General features: G+C 41.4%; 1 protein-coding gene across 1 annotated transcript in view; it reads right to left on the bottom strand.

Moving 5' to 3' along the window:
* Nucleotides 1-9,961, bottom strand: part of serinc4 (serine incorporator 4) — a gene marked incomplete at its 3' end in the record, with an annotated part of 20,237 nt that extends 10,276 nt beyond the window's left edge. The window contains exons 1-2 of the mRNA XM_008303924.1: nucleotides 9,800-9,961; nucleotides 173-340 (exon numbers count right to left, since the gene is read on the bottom strand). Coding sequence (XP_008302146.1) covers nucleotides 173-340; nucleotides 9,800-9,916 — 285 coding nt within the window. The remainder of the gene's footprint in view (nucleotides 1-172; nucleotides 341-9,799) is intronic.
* Between the last annotated feature and the right edge of the window lie 1,236 nt (nucleotides 9,962-11,197).

The following is an 11,197-nucleotide window of genomic DNA, read 5'->3' as shown; positions in this document are numbered from 1 at the left end:
TTGCCAAGTGGAAGTTGTTCTATTTAGGTCTATTTTAATAGATTTCTTTGATTTACGGTTCTGTTTAGTCGACCAGAAGGCAAGAAGCCATTTTGAAAAACTTTCCAATTACAAAACTAGAAATAGAACGACCATCAGCTCCTCATGCACCAGCCTGTGTGCGTGTACTCACATTTTCCCTGACGAGCTCGGAGACGGTTCTGGACAGCATGAGGCAGGACACGGCGCAGCTCATGATGTGGAAGAGGGTGTACATGACCCGGGTGCTGGTGGACGATTTGACCGGAGGGCAGAAGGCACAGCAGAGCGAGCAGGGAGCCGGGCCACAGCAGCAGCAGATCTGAGCAGGAGGACGGAGAGGAAGCACGTCAGCGTCCAGACACACAAATTACACAATTTAATCGACGTAAACTGTACAAAACATGTCATGTTTGCTGTGTACAACCCTGGAAGGCCTCTCAGGTCAGTTAGTGGAGCCCAGAGTTCAGACCAGATGAGCTGAAATAGCTTAGATAGATAGATAGATAGATAGATAGATAGATAGATAGATAGATACTTTATTCATCCCTTTGAGGAAATCCAGGGTATCCAGATAGATAAGTGAACAATGTACAAGATGACTTGCAATTAACATGCAAAGCTGAATATTATTATTTTTTCCTCCACATTTTTTAAGTTGTCTGCACTTTTACTCAATTGTGAGAAATGTCATGTCTTTTTCATCTCTTTTAATCCTCTTTATTCATTCTATAACTCTGTGCAGTTTATCCAACTTTACCGGGACTATTTTTAAAAATAATTAGATTTCTATGTTTTAATTTTTTTACATTCACACTTGGAATAACCTGTGTGCATGATGAGGTGCTATACATACATTAACTCACTTGCTAAACATGAACCACACACTGCTGACACCTTTATTTTGTCCTGTCTAAACATCCATTTTCATATTTGCTCATTTTTTTGTGTTTCCACCAGAGGAACCAGAGTCTTAATGAAGCTACTGGTTGATAGTTTGACCTTCACAAAAGGTTCTGGAGCTTTCAGGGTGAGACTGATGTTTTCTGTAGCAGTGATACAGCTGCAGCTGCAAACATCAGGATGCAGCAGCCTGAGAGACGTACAGCTGACGGATGAATCAGAGGAATTTTTAAGAACAAGTGAGTGAAACTGAGTGGTGTGAAGAAAATCCTAAAAAAACAAAAAACTGCAGGAATGTGTGAAAAGCAGAAGTGTTTATGGACAGAATCAGAGGTAACAATGAGACTAAATGTAAGATGTCCAGTATTGTGACCCACTGAGCTCATCACATCCCAAAACAAGGTTGTTCTTCAGACATAACGCAGGAACTAGAGTAGGGTCTCCAAAGGTCACACGCCAGAGGTAAAACTCAAGGTCTATCTTGTACAAGGCTATACAATCTTTACCTGCAACCCTCGATCCAGCAGCAGCGGAAATTCCTTCACATCACACATTTAATGCAACTGTAGCAACTGGAAACTAGCAAATCTTGAGGCTAAAACTCTTTTCCAAGTGCCTTAAGCTCCTTCTATGGTCATTGATTTAACCCCTAAAACTCATCTCTATGTATCAAAGTTGCTTATTTAGAGTTTTTTTTTTTTAATGAAAATAATCTCTTCCTGCCCTAATATAGCTTAGAACTGTGCTGTAACTGTGCATGTGCGGCTCTATGAAGTTCCTGCTACTTTTTCCACCAACTCACTGCAGCTCAGCACACCAGCTCACCTACAACTCTGCTCAAATACTGTAAATATGCTGCCTGCAACACAATGTAATATGACAGTCTGAAGAGTAACACAGAAAGCTCCACCCTGCAAGCTGACAGGCTCTGTCCTGTAGGTTTATTATTTCCATCCATCTATTATCTATACACCGCTTAATCCTCACTAGGGTCGTGGGGGGCTGGAGTCTATCCCAGCTGACTCAGGGTGAAGGCAGGGGACACCCTGGACAGGTCACCAGTCTATCACAGGGCTACACTTAGAGACAGACAACCAAGCACACTCACATTCACACCTACAGACAATTTAGAATCACCAATTAACCTCAACATGTTTTTGGACTGTGTGGGAGGAAGCCGGAGAACTCGGAGAGAACCCACACTGCACGGGGAGAACATACATACTCCATGCAGAAAGATCCCGGGTGTCCTCAGCATGATGCAAACCGGCGACCTTCTTGCTGTGAGGCAACGGTGCTACAAAATGCGCCACCTTGCAACCCTAGGTTTATTACTTACATGATTATTACTATACTAAAAGAAAAGAAAAGAAAAACAAAACATAAAAGTTTGAATCTGTGTTTTTGAGCCTGTCGTCAGCACGCTGCGGTACAGTACACTGTTTCAAGGTGGAAATGCTCGGCCATGGCATTGACTGTTTATATCACTCGTGATATGTCTGCTACCAAATAAAAACAAGGTTAAAAAAAAAAAACCCGCTAGATAGCTTAGCAACCCTACTTGGTATTTCTGTTACAACAAACCAGGCTTTTTCTCCTGACATGCTGTTAAACTGTGTTTGTGGTTAAAGATTTACACGAACAAGCGCCTCGCATGATGCTGTGTTGATGTATTATGTTTATTTAATGGGTTTTTTTGTTTGTTTGTTTGGTGTTTTTGTTGCTTGATTACAATGAATAAGTAAAACTAAAATCTTGCACTTTTTGCTTCTGTGTGCATTTCTCTTTTGGCTTTCTTTAGAATCAACACTCGTGTGCTTTACAGTGTAGAAGAAGAAAAAGGAGCTGATGTTAGCTGATGCTGCCGATGGATCCATTACTATTCAGATAGTTTGAGGCTCCAGAAATGCTAATTGACTGAACTCTCATCACAAAACTCAACCCTTTAAATCAAAGCTAGTTTTTAAAACTTCTACCTGGAAAAGCATCTCTAAATGTACCCAGTAACAGCTTCACAACTGTAAGGTTCAATGAGACACTTTGGCCAATTTTCAAATACAGGAAGTCCTACTGTCCAAAACAACGTAACAGTAACGCAACAGTAAAAATCATATGTTTGCTTCTGCAAGAAAAAAACAGGCTTTTGATAAAGGATCAGTGGCTAAACTTTCAGCTGCTTCTCTACTAAATCTGCTGCAACAAAAAAAAAGAAAAAAACAATAGAATCTCCATTTATTTTAATCACAATATAGTACCAGGAATTGAATGTGCAACCCTTAAACAACTTGAAAAACTCGAGCCTTCAGGGCAGACAGAGTCAAAGCAAAGCAGTTTGAAGATGTTTGTAAGAGGCAGCCTACATTGTGGAGAGTTTGGCAGCGTTGACAGATTAATCTAATGAGTTCAGCAGCATCTGTCTGGTTCTGATTCGGACAAATCTGTGGATGCTGTAAGCTCGTCGCCGCTGATCCTGAACTAAATCTAAGGAGGCAAAACCTGCACAAACATCTGTCTGATGACTCAGCAGCCTCTGCAGATTTCAGTCTGGTTTATCGGGGTCACAAGATGACACGCGGGATTCAGAAAACGTAGCTTCAGCTGGTAAATGTCGTCGTCGTTTTTTTTCTCCTGCTTTACTCTGATTTTCAATATCTGGGTCAAATGTATGACCGAGTGCTGCAGCAGTGAATCCAGATATACTATTACTCATCACGTGCAGCTCATAATCTGATGGATAATGCAGAGAAGATTATCCAACATCTTCTCGTCGAAGCAGAGGCTGAATAAAAATAGATCTTTAATCATATACAGTAGCTCAAAAATGATTCGATCCACGTGACTGAAGGGACATTTTGTCCAAATTTTGTCTCCATGAAGTATCGAACCTTTTCATGTGCAGCCGATCATTCAGCATCCTTTTCAGCTTGATTTACTGAAAACTTTCTGGACTTTTGTCTGTTTATTGTTTGATTGATTCATTATTCTCTGTTATAACTTTTTTGTAGATCTTCGTTGTTTGTTTTTGCTCCTCTGTAAAGCAATCTGTAACTTTGTCATTGAAAGTGCTGCACAAATTTAGAATTTCTTATTGATTATCTGCACTGTAACTGCAGCGAGAGGCAACGTTTTTTTAAAGGTTTCAACAACACAATATGTAAATGTTAAAGCTAATTAAACCTACTTAGTGTTGCATCAGAACTTTAACACTAACTGGATTGAAATAAGCCGAAGTGTGACAACGATATTGACGTAGATGAATGTTTAGGCAGCCACATTACTTTGCACCTACTTACTTGATTTACATGTTTATATTATTTACACAGTATTTTCAAGTATTTGCTGTTGTATTTCTGATCGCATGTCACGTTTTGGAGGGCTGCAAGGTGGCTCAGTGGTTAGTATTGTTGCCTCGCAGCAAGAAGGTTGCCGGTTAGGGACGGAGTTTGCACGTTCTCCCCGTGCAGCGTGGGTTCTCTCCGGGTTCTACAGCTTCCTCCCACAGTCCAAAAACATGTTGAGGTTAATTGGTGATTCTAAATTGTCTGTGTAGCCTGTGATAGACTGGTGACCTGTCCAGGGTGTCCCCTGCCTTCACCCTGAGTCAGCTGGGATAGACTCCAACCCCCCCGCAACCCTAGTGAGGATTTAGCGGTGTATAGATGATGGATGGATGGATGGATGGATGGATGGATGTCATGTTTTGATCAACTGATTTGATATTATCAGCCTTTCTGGATTGATATCAATCTGTTACTGATAAACTGAAAGTTCTCCTGATAATGTTGCCGACCTCCTGCAGTCACGAGTACGTGCATGTGAAGTCTCCCTGGAAATGTACGAAATGGAGCTAAACGTAGCACATAAATGTAATTTTCTGATTCTAACCGAGATGTTTTAGCACCCAAACTGCTAACACAAAGTGAAAATGTGAGTAAACCCAGAGGACAAACAGCTCGCAAACGAGAAAGTCAAAACATGACTTTAGTAAAAAAAGAAAACACTAAATGTCTGCTGATTTACGCTTCCTCCAAATACATCGTTTTGCTCCTTCTTGTTAATGTAAAATCACAGCTCTATAAACTGTGATAATAAAACTCTACTGATTCTATTGGAAGGTGGAGGAGCTTCCTACCGGTTGTAATGATAATTTAATGGGCTGGTAACGTCCAAAACAGCTGTTGTGTTTTACATTTATTTTAAAAACTGGAATTTCCTTGTTTGAAACTCAATTTTTCTTCCAAAAAAAAAAAAAGTTTTTAAAAGAGGCAAATGTAACATTTAAAATAAAACCTGCTCTATTGCCTTTGTTGCCTCTAAAATACGGAGATTGTTGCATCAAGACAGCAAATCAGAAAAAAATCTACTTTCTGAAGATTTTAGAAACAACAACTGCAGGATATTTTGTGCAGGAAGGATATTATTCATAGTCAATAATATAATTTAGTCAAATAAAATTTTACTTCTGCCCTTTTTGGATGCTGAACCAGACATCCTCCATGCAGGATGGATCAAACTGTGGTGCTACTGCAGTAAAAACAAGCATCTAAACAACTTTATGTGGGTTATAAACTTTGGTGACCTTTATAGCAGCGTCTTGCAGACCGCTAGGTGCCCTGTGGCCTAGTTTAAGCTTCATAATACAGGATTAATGGGCACGGAGTGAAGTTGTTGCAGTAAGCGAGGCAGATTAAAGCTGGCATAAACACAGAATAATCACTTTGACTTAAAAATAGCCAAATAATACAGTGGGTCAGTGTGTTCAGGCCAGATAGAGCAGCGCTGGGTCTGATGTAAAGAGAGCAGGAATAATCGATGAACACAGCCTCCTGAATGTGTCTTTGTGCTCCTGGTGATATAGTTTTAGTTCAAGTATCACGCTGGTTTGGAAAAATGCACCAGATAGACTTTGTTAAATCAGAAACAGTAACATTAGTATTTCCAAAACAATTTGTTTGTACATGACAACAACAACAACATCTCTTACATGTTTCCAAGAATCCAGGAAGATAATCTGAGAGATAATCCTGCCTGGATCATATTCACAAATCACCTGTGATCCATATTTAGCTTTCATCATAAAGGTCCTTCAGTGGTGCTGTTTATTCTGCTTTTAACGTTACAGCCCCCCACGAACCCTAGTGAGGATGAAGCGGTGTATAGATAATGGATGGAAGGATAAAACTCTATATAAAGGTGTATTTAAAAGAGAAATTATGATGACCTACTTGCATGCAACCACACAAATATAGCAGCAAGTTCCTGCACGTAAAGTTAGTTTTTGAACAATTTATAAAGTCTTGGTTGTGGAATCACTTACTGACGATTTATTTGTGAAACTTGTAGAAAAATTACAGAATGTATATATATAAAAATGATTTTCACTGAGAGGCCTGGTGGTCTAACAGCTGCAGCTCATGCTACATAAATGCAACATCTCTGGTTTAAAGACCTTTATTCTTTATTTCCTTTAACTTCCCAGTTCTGGAAATGCAACTGTCTTTGGACCCCACGATGCACGAATAAACTAGAGCTGGTGCTTCTTAAGACATTTCTGCTGTCATTTGCAAAGTGATGTTTGCAACTTTTGCACCATAGCAGCCACGAGCTGTGCCTACGGGATGATGTCGTATTTCATTTCCAACGATTCTCTTGTCTTGGATGCTTTAAAGACGTCATCATTAGGTGATCAGACTGACCCTAACCCTAACCCTAATAGAGGCAGGAGATAAATCCTAGTCAGGTTGCTTTTGTTTTGCTGTTGTGATTAAAACTGTTCATCTTTGCCGTAGCTGTAGCTCAAATACAAAATACAGGCTTACATAAGTTCAACAGTCTCACTCGGGATGAAGCAGATAATATGGTTGTTGTTCTTGTCCACTGATCCCATGAGAAGTTCTCATAGTTTTACTACAAACTCAAATTAATGGGTTAAAGAGGTATGTTGAGCTTAAAGTCAGAGTTTTCAGTGTCGTGAAGGTGGTTCTCTTCTAACCTGCTAGATCACCATGGTAACTGATGCTGTACAGCTAACCTGATGGAGAGACGGTTCTGTTCAGTGTTTTAGATTCAAATTAGCCGTGAGACACGTCCTCACAATTCTCTATGAGCGATACAGATTCTCAGCTGAGGGAATACGTTATATCTGCAGACCTGTACGTTATTAATACCACTGAGTGATGCTGTGCAGTTACAGTATCGCACACTGTGTGCAACGTGTTGCCATGGAAACCTACATGCATTTAGTTTGTGGAGCAGAAATCACATAAATACGTGATTATGCTTGGTCCTGATTTGCTGCTCAGTGCGTTTACATTGCTGGTTCTGCAGCAAATTAATCAGTCTATTGGTGTTTTATCACAGAGAATATTCAGTCAACAGCATTATTTCACTTTGGTTTGGTCCAAAACTAGAGTCATATGTTTAATTATGGGACAGTGTCAGACCTACATGCACCTCTTCAACATTGTGTTAAAATGTAGTTTAACCGCTCTAAATACGTAACTGCATTAAGAAGTAAATATATTAATACACTGCAGAAGGTTCCTGCAGTTTTAGGGGGAGAAAGAAGTGGGGTTGAAGCAACGAGTCATAAAAGTACGACTAGCAGCTACCTGATTAGTTGACTCTTTCTTCTTCTGGCCGACTGGTCTTGTAATTCAGAAAGTTTGGTTTTCCTCCAATATCATTAATGAACAAAACTGCTTCTGATAACTGTTAAAGTAGCATATTTTTATCATCACGTTACAGAGACAATATGATCTAAAATACCAGACGATGAAGTGTACGATACCTAACAGATCCCAGCTCAAACATACTTGACCTGGACTGACGGAAGCAAAACAGTTTTCCAAACATTGCTCGACTTGTAACAAGAACACTTTGCTGTCTGTCCACCTTCAGAGAGGCTGTTTCCTGCTGCTGATATTACTGCTGCCAAAGACGGAGCAGGTCTAGACCCAGATACAGTGCCTGAACTTCTCTTCCTGCACAGCTACCAAACACTATCTTTGCAGAGATTGTTGCCCCGAGGACAGAGACGAAGCAGGAATCAACATGCAGTCCAACATCAGCACTTCCTTCATTTCAGGGCTTTAAATAAATATCTACCCAGTTGTACTCGTTCAGCTTGTTAATGCCATATTTTCTACTTAATAACGACTGTAGTTTTCTTTCCTACATAAAGTCAATGTGAAGATTCATTGCTTTGATTTGAACTCATTATTTACTGTCAAAGTTAGTCTCGTCAGGTACCGTTAGTCATCAACTTGTCCCCAATGTAGTCAACTGATGATTTTCAATAGTCGTCCTGACACAGCCAGTGCTGATTGGTAAAACTCAGAGAAGCCAACGAGGGCAGATGCAAGGTGGCAAGAACGTTTACAGGAACAGGAATTTAATTTTCAAGTCTTTTTGTGTCCATTGTGGTGTACGATCCAACACTTCTGACCATGACTTTACCTCAAAGTGCACCAAAACAGCAGCAGGTTGTAGCTACTGATCATGACTCCAGTTCTATGAGCACATAGAACAATGGAGGTCTGCCATGTTAGCCTGTCAGAGGAGAAGGCTACTACTCAACAAAGACATCGAGAAAAGATTACGCTTGTTTAACCAGTAACGTTGATCTTCACCAAGTTTTACCAATTAGCATAAACGTCTACACAGAGATTTTTTTTTCAGACGTACTTTTACTCGTAAACGACCCTGAAAAAGGCTCTACAGGTCCAGTTAGTGGGGTCTGATCACGCACAAAGGTCCGGCAGTTTGTTGTTGATCGCCATCGACAATATTCCTACAAACCCACAGAGCTGGAGTTAGATCCAGCTACAGCTGTTAGTATTTGTTTTGGTGCACTCAGAGCTAATGGTGGATCCTACACTGCAATCAAAACAGAAAGGCTGAGAGTGAAGATTACAGGTTCTTGTAGTGGAAAGTTGCCTTATTAAAGCAGACAGACATAGAAACTATATACAGTAGCTAAAAATATGCATCCAGCGATATGTTTGTCTATGTCAAGTCATATCTTCACAGCAATACTGAACAATGTTATTGCCTAAACGACACCAAAATCAGCTTCCCTCTGACACAAGTTTACTGAAGAAAGTGATTTTATAAACCTCATAAAAGCAGTTTTCATCACTGGATTAGACTGTTTGGTTGTCCAACCTCTGGAAACCTCTGTTTGAATGTAGAACATGTAGCGGTAGCTGAGTGTTCAGGCTTTGGTCCATTAATCAGGAGGTTTGGATGTTCAAATTGCACCCTGACATCAGCATCCTAACAAGCTGTGACATGCAAAAACAGAATTTCTTCTTGCAGGATCAGTGAAGTGCATAAAATAAAAAACATGACATTCATGACAAATCTATTGTTCTGTTTCTTCTAGTTTGCTCTGCTTGACTACATCCATTTAGTGCGTCTTTATCCTCCAACTTTGCAGCATTTCAGACAGAAATACTGCACTTTTCTACTCTCCCATGGCTACACAACAGCACTGGTTGCTAGTTCTTCTTCAGATTAACATTTTGCATACGAAGCATCAGCTCATAAAAGCTCTGTGGCGTCTCAACAGTCTGTAAAACTGTTGCACCGTGACCTTTAAAATGCTGCTTACACATTAATGCAGCAATAATAAAGCACAGAAATGGTGCGCTCTACATTTTCTTTTACTACTTCCTGTATTTTTGACATAGTTGTACTGCAATAAAATATCCAAGTGCATCTTCCATCACTGGATAAATAACTTAAAAGCAACACCAGGATTAGACAGAATCATCTAACCCCTTTTATTTTAAACTCTCAACCCCGAGCAGCCAGTGAAGGAACCCTGAAAACATCTGCCTCCAGCTGCAGCTGCCGCCTCCTGCTCTGCTCTCACCTGATAGGCCACCATGTTGAGGAAGTAGTTGTAGACGCCGCTGCGGTTCATCCCCTGCGTGGCCGACATCGTGCCTCTAAACTGCTTTTCCTCGGCCACCACTCTGCATTTGGCCATGAATTTCCCAAACGGCTTCCCCTCAGAGCGCCTGCAAAGATGGCATCCTCACATCCTCCGAGAGGCCACGGCACAACTTTCCGGTGGGGCAACAGTTAGAAATGAAGAGCAGGACACCGCGGAGTCCGGCAGGTTCGTCTGTCCCTACGCGCTCCTTATGCTGGATTAGCAGCAGATCTGCTCGGACTGGGCTCCCTGCAGCCGAGACCCTCAGCATGAGCGCCGGTTCAGCTGCTCTCAGTGCAGCCTCGCAGGGGGATAAGTTGTTTTTTTGCCCATATCCTGCGTGCTTTGGCTCTGCGGCTGTGCTGGGTGCTGCCAGAAAAGAGGGAGAGGTGGTGGCGAATGCCCGGTATCCTCCCCCATCCTCCCCCCGTCCTCCCCGCTCAGATTAGGGAGAGAGAGTCTGTGAGGGGAGGAGGAGGAGGAGGAGGAGGTCGACAGGGACCATGTGTCCGTCCCATCTGTCCCTCCCGTCCCCTCCCCCAGCGCTGCACAAAACCCGTCAGCACAATGGGATTGGGCAATGCTGGCCTTTAATCCAGACTTACTAAATTAAACAATTACGCCCTGTGACTTGTGGATGCTGCTTCCTGACACCAGCCAGACCTCCGCAAGGCTCAGTCCAAGTCTGAGTCTGTGGCACAAACAGAGGCCACATCCATAATCCCAACAAGTTATCATGATTACATTTCGACCCAGAAAAAAAACGCTGAACTGGACGCTGCTGTGATGGAATCAGCAAAGGCAGCGTGCATTAGTAGATGTGCTCACAGCTTAATGAGAAGCAGGCCAAAGGATATTTGAGGGGTTCTAATGGAAAACCAGAAAAGCTTCAAGCGGAGAATAAAAAGAGAGAGAGGTTTTAAATGATATGCAGCAACTGTCGGCTGATAGTTTTAACTCTGAAAGCAAAGAGACGTAAAACAACCACAAAGAGACGCAAGGCGACCAAAATTAGACGCAAAATAACAGCAAAGAGACATAAAGCAATCACAAAGAGATGCAAAAGCCCCAAAATGAGGCACAAATGGCTAAAGAGAGACTCAGAATAACCCAGATAACACAGAAAACGATCAAAATTAGACACAAAATAACAGCAGAGACTTCAAACAAGCGCAAAGACACGCAAAATGGCCAAAATGAACACTTATTACATCGCGCCCTCCCACAACCTGTGTGGGTTTTTTTTATGTTTCTCACTCCTACTGTTTTTCTGGACAATTCAGCCTGTTGCTCTGTGCAGTGTCTTCAAAGAATTTGATTATTTTCTGTATAAAT

Source organism: Stegastes partitus, unplaced genomic scaffold, assembly GCF_000690725.1.
Source record: "Stegastes partitus isolate 25-593 unplaced genomic scaffold, Stegastes_partitus-1.0.2 Scaffold2098, whole genome shotgun sequence".
In the NCBI taxonomy this organism is placed as follows: Eukaryota; Metazoa; Chordata; class Actinopteri; family Pomacentridae; genus Stegastes; species Stegastes partitus.
Note: the sequence above shows the minus strand (reverse complement) of the source record. Positions and strands in the feature narration are given on the sequence as shown.